This window comes from Gopherus flavomarginatus, chromosome 6 (genome assembly GCF_025201925.1).
Source record: "Gopherus flavomarginatus isolate rGopFla2 chromosome 6, rGopFla2.mat.asm, whole genome shotgun sequence".
Lineage (NCBI taxonomy): Eukaryota > Metazoa > Chordata > Testudines > Testudinidae > Gopherus > Gopherus flavomarginatus.
Window position 1 is genome coordinate 63,568,283 of NC_066622.1, and position 14,238 is coordinate 63,582,520.

At 43.5% G+C, this 14,238-nt stretch overlaps 1 protein-coding gene across 2 annotated transcripts in view; it reads left to right on the plus strand.

Annotated features, from left to right (window-relative positions):
• The window catches only part of RHOA (ras homolog family member A), an 84,794-nt gene extending 78,167 nt beyond the window's left edge, over positions 1 to 6,627 (plus strand). For both annotated transcript variants that reach the window (XM_050960351.1, XM_050960350.1), the window contains exons 4-5: positions 3,576 to 3,706; positions 5,329 to 6,627. In XM_050960351.1, coding sequence (XP_050816308.1) covers positions 3,576 to 3,706; positions 5,329 to 5,502 — 305 coding nt within the window. In that variant the 3' untranslated portion in view covers positions 5,503 to 6,627. The remainder of the gene's footprint in view (positions 1 to 3,575; positions 3,707 to 5,328) is intronic.
• Positions 6,628 to 14,238: the final 7,611 nt, after the last annotated feature.

Sequence of the window (14,238 nt, forward strand, 5' to 3'; positions counted from 1 at the left end):
ATGCTCATGTGGACTGTGGCAGTTTTGAAGGGTGCCTTTTACTGGATAACTTTTTGGATGAAAATGCCTTGCCAAAATTATGATTTGCAATCCATTATCAGCCACCTGGAAAGCCTTAAACTGCAGCTTGAGGAGTACTTCCCTGTAAAGGATCAGAAAACAGGCATGCATTAGAAATCCCTTTAATGCAGAAGTGACTGCAAGTGCTGTTGTCACCTTTTTATAGTGAAAGAAACATTAATGGATCTTTCCTGTGATGAGGCATTGATGCTGAGATTTTCTGAACAACCCTTTGCCAATTTCTGGATTGCTGTGTGTGAAGAATATCCAGAGCTGTCGTCTGCAGCTTTGAAAGCACTCATGCCATTTTTCATCCGCCTACCTGTGTGAAGCTGGGGTTTTCAGCACTGACTTTACTGAAAAACAAATACAGGGCTTCCATCTTTACCTCACCCACACAGAGCTCTGCTTCAAGCCTTTGTGTTCATCAATACAAGCTCACCTCTCTCATTAGGTGCATATTTATTTTTTACTGCTGGATATAAAGATTGTCTTGCGAGTAGATTGTGAATTAAAATATTTAGTGGCTATTTTTTTGTAGATGCGGCCTTGTAATGCATTTTGATTTCAAATATACTAACTATTCTAGAGTCATACAAGGCACTGAGATTCTGTAGTAATCTTTGTTGTCAGAAGGGGGTTGTGGTGCAATGAAATTTGAGAACCGCTGAGGTAGACTGAGTCTGGGCTGAGAGGTTCCATCACTGTCAGCTCCAAAGAGCTGCTCAAGGATGGACCGTGAGGTCTGAGGTGGGGTTTCCTCAGTGACCAGACTCCTATCCTAACACTTCCTGGGCAGACTGCAAACTGGAATTTAGTCCAGTGGATAAGCCACTGACTGGGACTTTGGAGACCTGGTTCTCTTCCAGACTCTCTGCCACTGATCTGCTGTGTGACCTTGGAAGTTCCTTTACCGCTCTATGGCTCTGTTTCCCTCTGTCATTTCTATTTACATTGTCAGCTCTTTGGGGTGAGGGCTGCTACTGTAGGTCTATACAGTGCCTAGGATAATAGGGCCCCAATCTCAAGGCATCTAGGTGCTCCTGTAATACAAATAACAACAGACCATCATCTACTGAAACCATATCTTATCCCTGGAGTCCTTTTGATCTGCCAACTTCCAGGCTTAGAACAAGAAGCTAGTTGCAGCAGAAAGGGGACTTTCTGAGATCATTCCAGAGTGAGTAGTTATCCCAAGTTGTTAGAACCAAGGAGCCCTTGGTGCCAGGGACTGAGATGGCCAGGAGGTTCCTCTTCAGCAACGGTGAGCTCTGTTTTAGTGCCAGAGATTGAAAGGGTGCCATCATTTGCCTGTATGAAACTCTCTCCCCAGCTCAAATGGGATCAGCATTTGAGGGCCTCAGTTCAGTTCCTCCCATCTTTGATGTGACAGCCAGTCTGTATCTAGTCCATGAACAGTGTTTTCGAATGTTGTGTACTTGAGAACTTGGGCAGTAATGGTGGCCAATGAGAAGAAGCACTAGGCTGGAACTCTTGGATTCACACAAGAATAGACTCCATTCTCTAGGGTTTATTGGTGTGGAAAGTTTAATCCTTGGCCATGTTGTTGTAGATGAGGACTGCCAGCTATCGGTGTATTGACAATGACTTCCACCCCAGGCCAAACAGTTGTATTGTTGTATCAGTTCCCTGAGAGACAGTATAAAGGAATGTCCACTTCTGTCTGGGTCCCAGAGGTGGTCCACAGAAGTGTTCCCGCTAAGCTGCATATCTGTACAGTCGCACAAGAGTCAATCAAGTGCCGCACATGTCAAGTGCCTCTCTCCCCCCCATGCCGCGCTGCTCCTGCCCTTTGCCTTGGAGCCCCTGGCCAGCTGCTCCTGGCAGCCTCCTGCTTGCTGTGCAGAGTGGGGGGCTGCTGATGTCAGGATATCCCCCCCCCAGTACCCCATCTCTGCAGAGCCCCGGGGGTGGGGGGAACACGACAGGGCTCAGAAGTGGGACGGAGCTGGTGGTGGTGCTGCTGTGTCTGAAAAAGCAGCATTCAGACTGGTAAGTGCTGATCTACTAAAAGGGGCAGTATGTGCGTGTCTCTGTGTGTGTCTCTCTCTCACTCTCTCTCGCCCACCTCCCAACACATACTGGTATTATTATTGTTACTTCTTGGTACTTCCTGCAATGCGCACATATCCTCTGTAATTTTATTCTTTCAAAGTGCTGCTGTTTGAGTTTTTTGACTGGTCTTGTGCATGTCATAATTTTTATTTCTCTGTTACTCTTAAATTTAATTTTTTCAAGTAGTGAGTTCTACAATGTCTAACCTGTCCTGGCTGGAGTAATTATCCCAAAGGTAACTTTTAAAAATATATATATTATATTCCACTGGTGGCACACATCTGCGCATTGCCTTGATATTGGTGCACAAAGCAAAATTCATTCTGCGCATGGATGGAAAAAAATTAGAGGAAACATTGAGGCACTCTTCCTTCTCCCTGTGGAGCTTCCCATTAGTTGCACTGAGCTAAAACAGCAAGCTTGATGTGACAGTCTTGAAAGATACTACTTTCATCTGTGTGTCTCATTGAATATACCGGGTTTGTGTAGGGTAGGAGCTTTGCTCATAACACTGTAGCCCACTATTTGGCCTTTCTTTGTGCCAGGGGTGTCCCCCAAATGCGTAGCTGTTAAGCTGTGTTTGAATTTTGTTGAGGTAGATGTGATGCCATCTCTGCTTCCCATGCTTTAATGCACAGGTTTCCTAGCCTTCACTCATGGTGCAGTTGAACAAGTTTATAAAAGAATTGCTCTACCTGCTATTGGGGTTACTTATGGGGAATAGCATTTCCTTGATAGTTGTGGCAAAGGAAATGAAATTCTCCTTTAGCATGTAAGGGTTGTGCTCTGGAGACCATGGTGGGACAGGTTTGTTTGAGCTACACTTGAGGTCTGGTGTAGGCATTTCCTCTGCTGTGGTGTTGGAGTCTTGTTCTTGTAAAGCTCGTGCAGCCAACAGTTCAAACGTTTCAGACCATTCGCTCCGGGTGGCTGAACACCTGCCAAGTCATATAGCAATCATGAAATATCATCTGTTTCATTTGGACAGTCTCAGCGCTGAGACAGATGGATCCCCAGTCTTACCTTCATGTGCACCAAAAGTCTAAAACTTGTGGGTAGGCTTGGTCTCAGAGAGATGATTATTTAAGGCCTCGTGTACATGCAGAGTATGGGGCCTGACTTTCTGGATATGAATGGGGCTTGGAGAAATGGACATGGTAGAGACCAGAAAATTGGAAATCAGAGACCACTTCGAACAGGAATTTGGGAGGGTAACAGACAGGCCCTGGCTTTAGAATGTTTGTGTATTTGGTGATAGTTGCAACAAGAGAGAGAAAATGTGATGTTTAGTGGTTTATATCTCACCAGAAGCTGCATGAAATTTCATGGGATAAAGCAGCAATGATCTTAAAAAGAAAACTGCCCCAAACACTTTTTCTTAGCCTTGTATGTGGATTACGAGACAATTCTGCTTTTTTTTTTCCTCCCCCTTCCTCCAGAAAACATCCCAGAGAAGTGGACCCCAGAGGTGAAACATTTCTGCCCCAATGTGCCTATCATCCTGGTAGGAAACAAGAAGGACTTAAGAAATGATGAGCACACACGACGGGAGCTGGCCAAAATGAAGCAGGCAAGTTTATTTCTGCCCCTCTTACAATAAAACGTGACAGTTTTTGTAATATGGCTAATGAGCACATTAACTAAATGTGCACACTAATTGACAGCTTTTCCTGGACACCATCCCCTCAGCACCACATCCTGGAACAAAGCTACTTGTCTCCTCATCCTTCTCTAGTGCAGTTTGGCTCCGCTAGGTAGAATAAGAAGTGTTAGATTCCTTTATCGCATCCGTCTCCTCCACCCCTCGTCTGTGTGCTCCTGTTTCTTGCTAAGCTGATGTAGAGCAGGTCACCCTGCGTGTGTTTTGACTCACATGATCTGTGGGAAATAGCTAAGTGGGGCTTATATTGAAATTGGAAAATGTTCAGAGCAATACAGATCATAGAGAACTGGCTGAAAATGACAGTTATGCAGGACAGAAAATTGAAAGTCTCTTTTAGATGAAAAATAAACACAATCTGTTACTTAAGTGTTATGGTTGCATAGTTTTAAATCAGAACTAAGTTGTTAAATACAGACGTTAAAGAGCCAAATGATGCTCAGTTGCAGTTAGAGATTTTCTTTAGTAGTCTCTTACGAAGGATCTTGTCAGAGGCACCAAATGATGCTTTCCTAACCTTCTTGGGGCTTCGTAGCAGTAAAGGTCACTCTCAGAGAAATTAAGAATTTCTCTCTCGTCAGTTAGACTATTGGTAGATGAATGCCCCAAATTGAAGGAGTGGTTCTAGAAGAGTTGGGAGGTCAGTAATAAGGTAAAATCAACAGACCAAGCACATACACAACAAAATAGATGCTTAGATTACTATGTAGGATACCATTTATCCGGTACTCATAGTACACTGTCCCACAAAGAAACCATTGCATTGGACAGTGGTTTTAAATAATAACTTGAACAGCCTTGCTTTGGTTTGTTCATGAGTAAAGACAAAATGTGGTTCATTTTGAAACAATCCCCAACAGCAGCATACCAGATCTAGTAAAAAGTATTAATCCTTCAGCATGAGAATACCCTTCCCAAATAGGCAAACTTGACTGTCCTGGCATAATGTTTCTTTTAAACGAAAAGTGACACGTCAATTTTTGTAGCTATTAATATTGCTGGGGTGTTTGGTACTGCTACGGTAATGACTTGTAAAATTGCGTTTACTTCCCAAGTATCATTAAGTCACTGGTTCCATGACTTTTAAATTGCCAATGGCAACAGTTCGTTTAAACATATATTCCCCTGAAGCATTTGCAACACAAATGTTGAAGCTTTTATACTATGACATGAGAATTGGACCCTGAATAAATGGACTATAAATAATTGACACTGACAGATCCAAACTGGGCTATCGTTTTCATTGTCCAAAATATAAATAAATGAAGTGATGAGGTAAATGAGATTTTAAAAATTCTTCAGTAATGTGAAGTGTTATGTTACAACCTATGGGAAAGAAAATGTATTTAACATTATTCTTAATTAAACTGGGTCTTAATCCAGAAAATAAATGTGCATGTTAGATTCCAGATGGGATGTAAACAGAGTATGTAGTTTGCACTTCTGGCAAACCTGGAAGACGACGAAAGGAATGACCTGTTCAGGTGCATTGTTGGACCCTACTAATTTGTTTTTACTATTGTATTGCACAGGAGCCAGTCAAACCTGAAGAAGGCAGAGACATGGCAAACCGCATTGGTGCATTCGGGTACATGGAGTGCTCTGCAAAGACCAAAGACGGTGTGAGGGAGGTTTTTGAAATGGCCACTAGAGCTGCTTTGCAAGCCCGGCGTGGCAAAAAAAAATCTGGCTGCCTTCTCTTGTAAAGCATGGCCAAGGGAAGATGGCCCAGGCAGCACCCTGCACTTGATTAATTTTGAAGTGCTGTTTATTAATCTTAGTGTATGATTACTGGCCTTTTTCATTTATCTATAATAATTTACTTAAGAGATTTAAAAATCAAATCATCTTGCTACCAATATTTAGAAGCCAGCTATGATTTTTATAACAGTCTGCATCGAATTAGTCTGTGCACACAAGTAACGTCAACATTCCTTTAACAAACGTCTGCACGTGCAGTATGTGCCAGGCGCTAATTGAAGACAATTCTCTAACTTCTTGCTTCTTTCTAGAAAGAGGAAAAAGCTGGTAACGCTGAGAATTGAGCTGTAACTACTTTATAACTAGTGTACCATTCAAATTGGGTACAAGAGCTACATGGCTGTATGTGGAGTCCAAAATAACACCAGTGCTTTCACATTTTAGGGAGATTTGATTTTTCATGGCTGCATAGGGTGTAAAACGATAGTTGGAAACTGTGACCACCCTGAAATAACAGATCCCATCAAGCTATGAAAAGTGACAGTTCTGTAGTTTCATGTTAGTTACCTTTTAGTTACCATTTAATTAGTGCCACTTAAATGTATGGTACCAAAAATAAATCTATATGCCCCAGCCGCAATGTAGTACTTTTTGTATAATTGGATTTCCTACTACTGTTACTTGTCAGCCCTGCATAAGGGTTTTCTGGGGTTTTTTTGTTTTTGTTTTTTTTTTAAAGTTTATTTGAAAATAAAATTGAGTGGAAAGCAACTGATTCCTCCCCCACCTCCCTGTTTATTTGTAAGTGTCTGACGCATTTGTATGGTATAAATTCTAATCTCTGCACCCAGGAAGAGGTTTTTTCTGTGATCTTCCGGCATCTGCCTTAGGAGCCAGGGAAAGGCAGCCTGTTCACACTCAAGGCAACTGAACATTTCAGAAGCTTTAAGTTAACCTGCTGGACTCAGCTCAAGGCTATAAAAATGCAAGTTCTTTATGTATTGCTTGGTTACCACCTGGTGGCCCAACTCCCATCTGTGAACTTCTTGCTGATCTGCAGCCAACTAAACTCTTCTTTTCTGTATTATTTCTTTTTTCCAACAACTAATAGAATAAAGGCAGTTTTCTAAGCTCTTGGTATCCTGGTATTTGTGTTCCTCTTTGCAGGGTATTTGTATGCAGCTGCCCTGAGGCCTTGCATTTAACAGGCTCAGACAAAAATCTCACTTTGATAGAACTTCATTAGAAAGTCACCTGGCACATCCAGGCACTTGAATACCTTTGGCAGCAATGGATTCCACTCTGGAGGCTGCAGCAAATTCTGATAGTGGCAGAGCCCAACCATTGAATTCCAGCATCTTCTCCCTGCTCTCTAGTGCCCAAAAATGAACCTCTGTGTGTTGAGGAATCTCTTGTGAAAGACCCTTCAGACTAGACCATCAGCTCCCAGATGATTAGCTGCTGCAACAGTTGAAGTTCTTACTTCATTGCGCAGGTGAGGAGAGTGTAGCGAGAGGTGATGTGTCAGCAGGAGGAGGAGTGTTGGGTGCACACTCTCCAGCAGCAGCATGCCTGAGTGTTGTCGAATGTGTTCTTTGCTACCCACAGAATGTACCTCTTACACCCAGGCAGTTTCCTTTGATGTTCCCCCCTGCCTCTGGAACATCTGAGCCAGGCTCCCCTGGTAATGGTATGTGAGAGCTGTGTGCCCTGTGCCACAAAGGAGTGTGGGAGACCTGCAGATACAGAACTTGTGCCATACTGGTTCTATTCGTCTATGGACATGAGAGAGGTGGTATGTTAACACTCGGTTACAGAGTTCAGTTTTAACAAGCGCTTTAAACCTTTAAAGTGTAAAAATCTCATTGAAAGAGCAAAACCCAAAGCAGAATGCAAACTTTGAGCAATTCTAACAGCACTCGTGGTTTGATGAAAAATATATTGATAATGAGAATAATAAGAATTCAAAAACAACCAATTTTTTTTGTGTGGGGATTCTCGTTTTTCATTGTACCCCTCTTGCAACAAACCTAAAACATGTCTGGGCCTGGCCTGTGGCCATATTGTTGCTGCTTCTGTGAGGATGTCTAGATATCAGTTATACAGTGGGAGTATTTGTATAACTGTTCTCCCTGATGGAAAACAGGCACCAAGTTAAACCTTCTGAACTCTAATTTGAGACAGACCAACTTTTACCTCCTTCACCATCTATCCCTGTAGCCTAAGGAAAAGTTTCCTAAGCCAAGAAAGAGGAGAGCAGGAGTTCAAATCTCATAATTTAGTGCTGTTTAAATTTCCGTGTAATTTAGTAAAGCAATAACACCCCCCTGCCATGTAGAAGAAAGGGAAGAGCTGCAGAACACTGTTTTTCCCCCCTTCTCAAATTAGCGGAGAACTTATGTAAGGTCACTGTAGCAAAGAACCCTAGCATCTAATCAGAAAAAAAAAAAAACATTAGTGGGTCAAAGCTAAGGATCTAAAGTGTAAGGATTCAAGCTGCTATTGATCTATGTGGGGAAAGGGATGGTTGTGTGATCCACACAGTGAGAAGAAACAGATTCACGTGACTTGCCAATTATCTTTTCTGCTGATTCACACCACGTTTTTCACGTTTCAGTCATTTGTTAGTTTGCTTGTGCAACCCACTGTTCACTGTGTGCACACTGGTCCCCCTGTGCTGGTCCACACAGGAGGAGAGTTTGACCAGTTTTAGGTTGAGTACAAGCTACAAAGACTCCCGCTTTTAGTGCTGGAGCTTATCGGTTCAATCCTTGGTGTTGGCCAAGCTGGCACTCATATATTGATGTGTTCATAGGTTCAGAAGGGGTGACATAGCTGAGAGCCATTTTAGCAGCGCAAGTATCAGAGGGGTAGCCATGTTAGTCTGGATCTGTAAAAGCAGCAAAGAATCCTGTGGCACCTTATAGACTAACAGACGTTTTGGAGCATGAGCTTTCGTGGGTGAATACCCACTTCCTCAGATGCATGTAGTGGAAATTTCCAGGGGCAGGTATATATATGCTAGCAAGCAAGCTAGAGATAACGAGGTCAATTCAATCAGGGAGGATGAGGCCCTGTTCTAGCAGTTGAGGTGTGAAAACCAAGAGAGGAGAAACTGGTTCTGTAGTTGGCAAGCCATTCACAGTCTTCGTTCAATCCTGAGCTGATGGTGTCAAATTTGCAGATGAACTGAAGCTCAGCAGTTTCTCTTTGAAGTCTGGTCCTGAAGTTTTTTTGCTGCAGGATGGCCACCTTAAGGTCTGCTATAGTGTGGCCAGGGAGGTTGAAGTGCTCTCCTACAGGTTTTTGTATATTACCATTCCTAATGTCTGATTTGTGTCCATTTATCCTTTTCCGTAGAGACTGTCCAGTTTGGCCGATGTACATAGCAGAGGGGCATTGCTGGCATATGATGGCGTATATTACATTGGTGGATGTGCAGGTGAATGAACCAGTGATGGTGTGGCTGATCTGGTTAGGTCCTGTGATGGTGTCGCTGGTGTAGATATGTGGGCGGAGTTGGCATCGAGGTTTGTTGCATGGATTGGTTCCTGAGCTAGAGTTATTATGGTGCGGTGTGCAGTTACTGGTGAGAATATGTTTCAGGTTGGCAGGTTGTCTGTGGGCAAGGACTGGCCTGCCACCCAAGGCCTGTGAAAGTGTGGGATCATTGTCCAGGATGGGTTGTAGATCCTTGATGATGCGTTGGAGGGGTTTTAGCTGGGGGCTGTATGTGATGGCCAGTGGAGTCCTGTTGGTTTCTTTCTTGGGTTTGTCTTGCAGTAGGAGGCTTCTGGGTACACGTCTGGCTCTGTTGATCTGTTTCCTTATTTCCTCGTGCGGGTATTGTAGTTTTGAGAATGCTTGGTGGAGATTTTGTAGGTGTTGGTCTCTGTCTGAAGGGTTAGAGCAGATACAGTTGTACCTCAGTGCTTGGCTGTAGACAATGGATCGTGTGATGTGTCCGGGATGGAAGCTGGAGGCATGAAGGTAGGCATAGCATTCGGTAGGTTTTCGATATAGGATGGTGTTAATGTGACCATCACTTATTTGCACCGTGGTGTCAAGAAAGTGGACCTCCCGTGTAGATTGGTCCAGGCTGAAGTGGATGGTGGGGTGGAAGCTGTTGAAATCGTGGTGGAATTTTTCCAGAGTCTCCTTCCCATGGGTCCAGATGAGAAGATGTCATCAGTGTAGCGTAGGTCCTTGCCACAGACAACCTGCCAACCTGAAACACATTCTCACCAGTAACTGCACACCGCACCATAATAACTCTAGCTCAGGAACCAATCCATGCAACAAACCTCGATGCCAACTCTGCCCACATATCTACACCAGCGACACCATCACAGGACCTAACCAGATCAGCCACACCATCACTGGTTCATTCACCTGCACATCCACCAATGTAATATACGCCATCATATACCAGCAATGCTCCTCTGCTATGTACATCGGCCAAACTGGACAGTCTCTACGGAAAAGGATAAATGGACACAAATCAGACATTAGGAATGGCAATATACAAAAACCTGTAGGAGAGCACTTCAACCTCCCTGGCCACACTATAGCAGACCTTAAGGTGGCCATCCTGCAGCAAAAAAACTTCAGGACCAGACTTCAAAGAGAAACTGCTGAGCTTCAGTTCATCTGCAAATTTGACACCATCAGCTCAGGATTGAACGAAGACTGTGAATGGCTTGCCAACTACAGAACCAGTTTCTCCTCTCTTGGTTTTCACACCTCAACTGCTAGAACAAGGCCTCATCCTCCCTGATTGAATTGACCTCGTTATCTCTAGCTTGCTTGCTAGCATATATATACCTGCCCCTGGAAATTTCCACTACATGCATCTGAGGAAGTGGGTATTCACCCACGAAAGCTCATGCTCCAAAACGTCTGTTAGTCTATAAGGTGCCACAGGATTCTTTGCTGCTTTAGCAGCGCAGTTTCCTCCTCTGATTCCCAGGTGGGTGCAGCTCCCTTTCTCCCTGACTGAGGGGAGCTATGCTCTGAGATATGCCAAAGCCCTATGAAAAACTACGTTAATCAGGTACGGTTGTATAGGACACACTTCCCTAACCCCATACTGGAAGTGGAAAAACTTGTGGATTCTTTTTGACCTTCATATAGCCTACAATGCTGTCAATAACGCACTCCAACATTTCCTAAGTCTTTCATGACGTCTCCAACCAATACATATCCCAGCTTCATCAAACCTTTCACAGTGACCTCAGCAGCATTAAGACAAAATAAATTCCTAAATGCAGGGAATGTGAGACAGTCGGATGTGCTGATCCTAAGTGACACAAAGCAGATGAGGTCACCATTAAGATTTTCATATGAGCATGCAAGTTTGATGGCATTGGGCGGCTATGTATTATTTCGTATTTCCCGGCTGAAAGGTTTTGGTGGAAAAAAGAGACAGATGCTGAAATCAAAAGGCAAAAAAATTAAATGTGATAAAAGGTTACAGAGACAGGACTGAGCCTCATTGCAACTAGATAGTATTAATACCAAGAGCTTAGTTGGGGTAAAAAAAAAAAAAAATCTCTTGGTTTATACACTGTAGCTATTTCTGTTCTGCATTTGTAACAAAGCATCAGGATGTATCCATCCCAGAGGATGATGTGGATGGAATAGGAAAATTTACTATCTGTAACAAAGAAAGATGTGAGGCAGCATTGACTAAACTCAAACCTTTTAAAATCAACAAGCCCAGATAATGTGCACCCAAGAGTCTTGAAATAGCTGAGAAGTGCTCTAAACCACTGATGTTAAAAATTAATCTTGGGAAAGAAGGGAAATGCCAGTGTGGTTCCAATATTTTAAAAAGGTAAAAGGGATGCCCCTAGGACCTACAGCCTAGTTAGCCTGACATCAATCCTGAGTAAAATAATGGAAGAGTTCATTTGGGTCTTTTATTTTTAACATCTAGTTCTTTGTTGATAATGCCGGTTAGCTTGGTTTCATGGATGATAAGGCTTGTCAAAGAAATCTTGTCTTTTTGACAGAATTACAAGCCTAATTGATAAAGGCAACTGTGATGATTCAGTATACTTGGATTTCTCCAAGGCATTTGACTTGGTACCACATAAAAGTTTTTTAAATCGAAGTGTTATATGGCATTAACAAGGATCACAGACAGCTCTCAGAATGTAGTTAGTAATGGCAGGTATCAATGTGTGGAGCTGTTTCTAGCAGGATGCTGTAGGAATTAGTTCAATGCTATTTAATTTGTATTAAAGATGTAGATGCTGATTGCGACTGAATGCACCCATGTATTCACATCCTACACACCATTGTATTGCTCTTTGTACAAAATATGCCTTGTGAGGTATCATTTGAAAACTAGTAACTCACTGACCAATAATGTGATGAAATGTGTATAACATTATATAGCTAAGAACATATGCTGAAATTATGACTGAAATGTGTTTACGAGACAAGTCTGGGAAAGACGTAAATCTGTTTCTCGAGGACAGGAGGGGGAATCACCAGTCAAGTGGCTGTTCTTGGTCAATGGCAGGGAGCAGGAACAGCTCGATTTGTATTTTAGCAAACACCAACTTGGAATCTCCTTTGTCATAAGACTCCATGTCTCTGTCATCACAATAAAAAGGAACTTAACTAGGTGGTGACCCTCAGGAAAACGCATTTCAAAGGGTAGCTGGACTATAAAATGAGGGGCAAGATGCCCTAGGTGTTTTCTTTCTCTCCTTATTGTGCTCTCTCACCTAAGGAAAAAAGGAACCAGCCTTTGGATTTTGGGAGAAGTTCTGACATGAGAATTTGGTCTGCCCACTCGCTGGAACGTGTGGTGAGGATTTTAACCTTGAACCAAGTCTAGTTTATTAAGTTTTACCTGCTAGAATGTGTTTTAGCTTTATTTAATTTGTAACCATTTCTGACTTGAATACCTTATATTTGTACTTACTTAACAGCTTTGTAGTTTAAATAAACTTAAACTTAAGCCAGTGCTACATTTAAACTGAACTGTGGGGGTAACTCCAGTTAAAGTAGCAAACTGTTGTATATTGACCCCTTACAAGGGCAATGGCCCTGAATATCTGAATTGGACAGGAGAGGAGTGGGCCATGCAGAACCCACATTTTGGAGATAATTCAGGACTGGGAGGGTGTTGGGGTCACCACCATGCAAATATTAATGGGACATCAGCTGGGGAGGATCAGTGGTCTGAAGTTGTAGAGAGAATCTTCTGTCTAGATGACTAGTGTTGGGTCTTGCTCACAAGCTCAGGGTCACGCTGACTGCCAGATTTGGAGTTGGGCAGGAATTTTTCCCCAGGTAAACTGTGGCACAATTCAGGCTCCTAAGGTCAGAAATGTTTTATTCTAGAAGACCCTATACTGAGCCCAGAGAAACTGGTCACATGTAATGGTCTGTGACGTACAGAAGACCAGACTAGATGAGCTAATGGTCCTTTCTGGTTTTCAATTCTATGAAACTATAATGGATGGGAGTTTTTCTGTAACTGGACGAGAAGTGCCATTGAAAATCACTAAGGGGCTTTGGAAAGCCCCACTCTGAAAATAGCCCGAGTTAATACAAACCCTCATGCTTCAAGACATCAACCTGCCCCTCCAACAGAATTCATAATCATAAGACTCTGAGCAGGACACCCACCCCAGAGCATGTGTGGTAGAGTCTTCGCCTCATGTTCTTGAGTTGTACAACCAAAAGCTCCTTTTCTGTGTCTTTGTGCTCCCTCGTCCCACCTCACTCAGTGTGGCTCTCCTTGGTCAGAGGACCCAGGCTTCAGAGGTGCATCTGTGTGAGTTCATCTCTTACCAGGGGAAGAAGGCACTTGGTTGCTCTACTATCTGAGCACTTGCTCTGGCTGACTGCTCCACCAGCTGCAATTCCTCTCCACTAGCTGTCACACCAGCCACTCGTTACTCTGGCCACCCCATCAGCTGCCATTCTTTGACACTGGCCACCCTGCCAGCTGCTTCCATCAGCTGCCCATCAGTCACCTTTTGCTGCCACCTGCCTCTCTGCTGTGACCTCTTCAGGTCAGTCTCTTATTGATTTTCAGCTCTTAGGAGGCTGAAACATTGTCCCACCAGAAGTGATTTTAGATGCTAGTAATGCAATTATTATTTAACATAAAAGACTCCTCATGGAACCTATTTAGCTCTGTTTTTAAACACTGGGGAGGAACAAGTTAAAACAGACCAGGGACCCTGAGGGAGAGTCCACACCACCTGGCTGGGACAACTGCCCTCACCCCTCTCTACTTTCACAGGGGTCTGACATTTGAGCTCCTGGCTTAATGAGGTTGTTTCAGCTGAGCCCTCGTCCAGACTAACCCGCGGCATCGGCGGGTTAAAATCGATTGCTCGGGGATCGATATATCGCGTCTAGTCTGGACGCGGTGTATCGATCCCCGAGCGCGCTTACATCGATTCCGGAACTCCATCAATCCGAACGGAGTTCCGGAATCGACGCGGAGAGCCGCGGACATCGATGGCGCCCCGTCCAGACTGGTGAGTATCTCGATTTTAGAAATTCGACTTCAGCTACGTTATTCCCGTAGCTGAAGTTGCGTATCTAAAATCGATTTTAATTCCTAGTCTGGACGTGGCCTTAGGGTGACCTCGTCATTCAGGACAGGTTAAGCACAGTTCTGTTGCTCCCCTTTACTCATAGGCCACGTCCAGACTAGGAATTAAAATCGATTTTAGATACGCAACTTCAGCTACGGGAATAACGTAGCT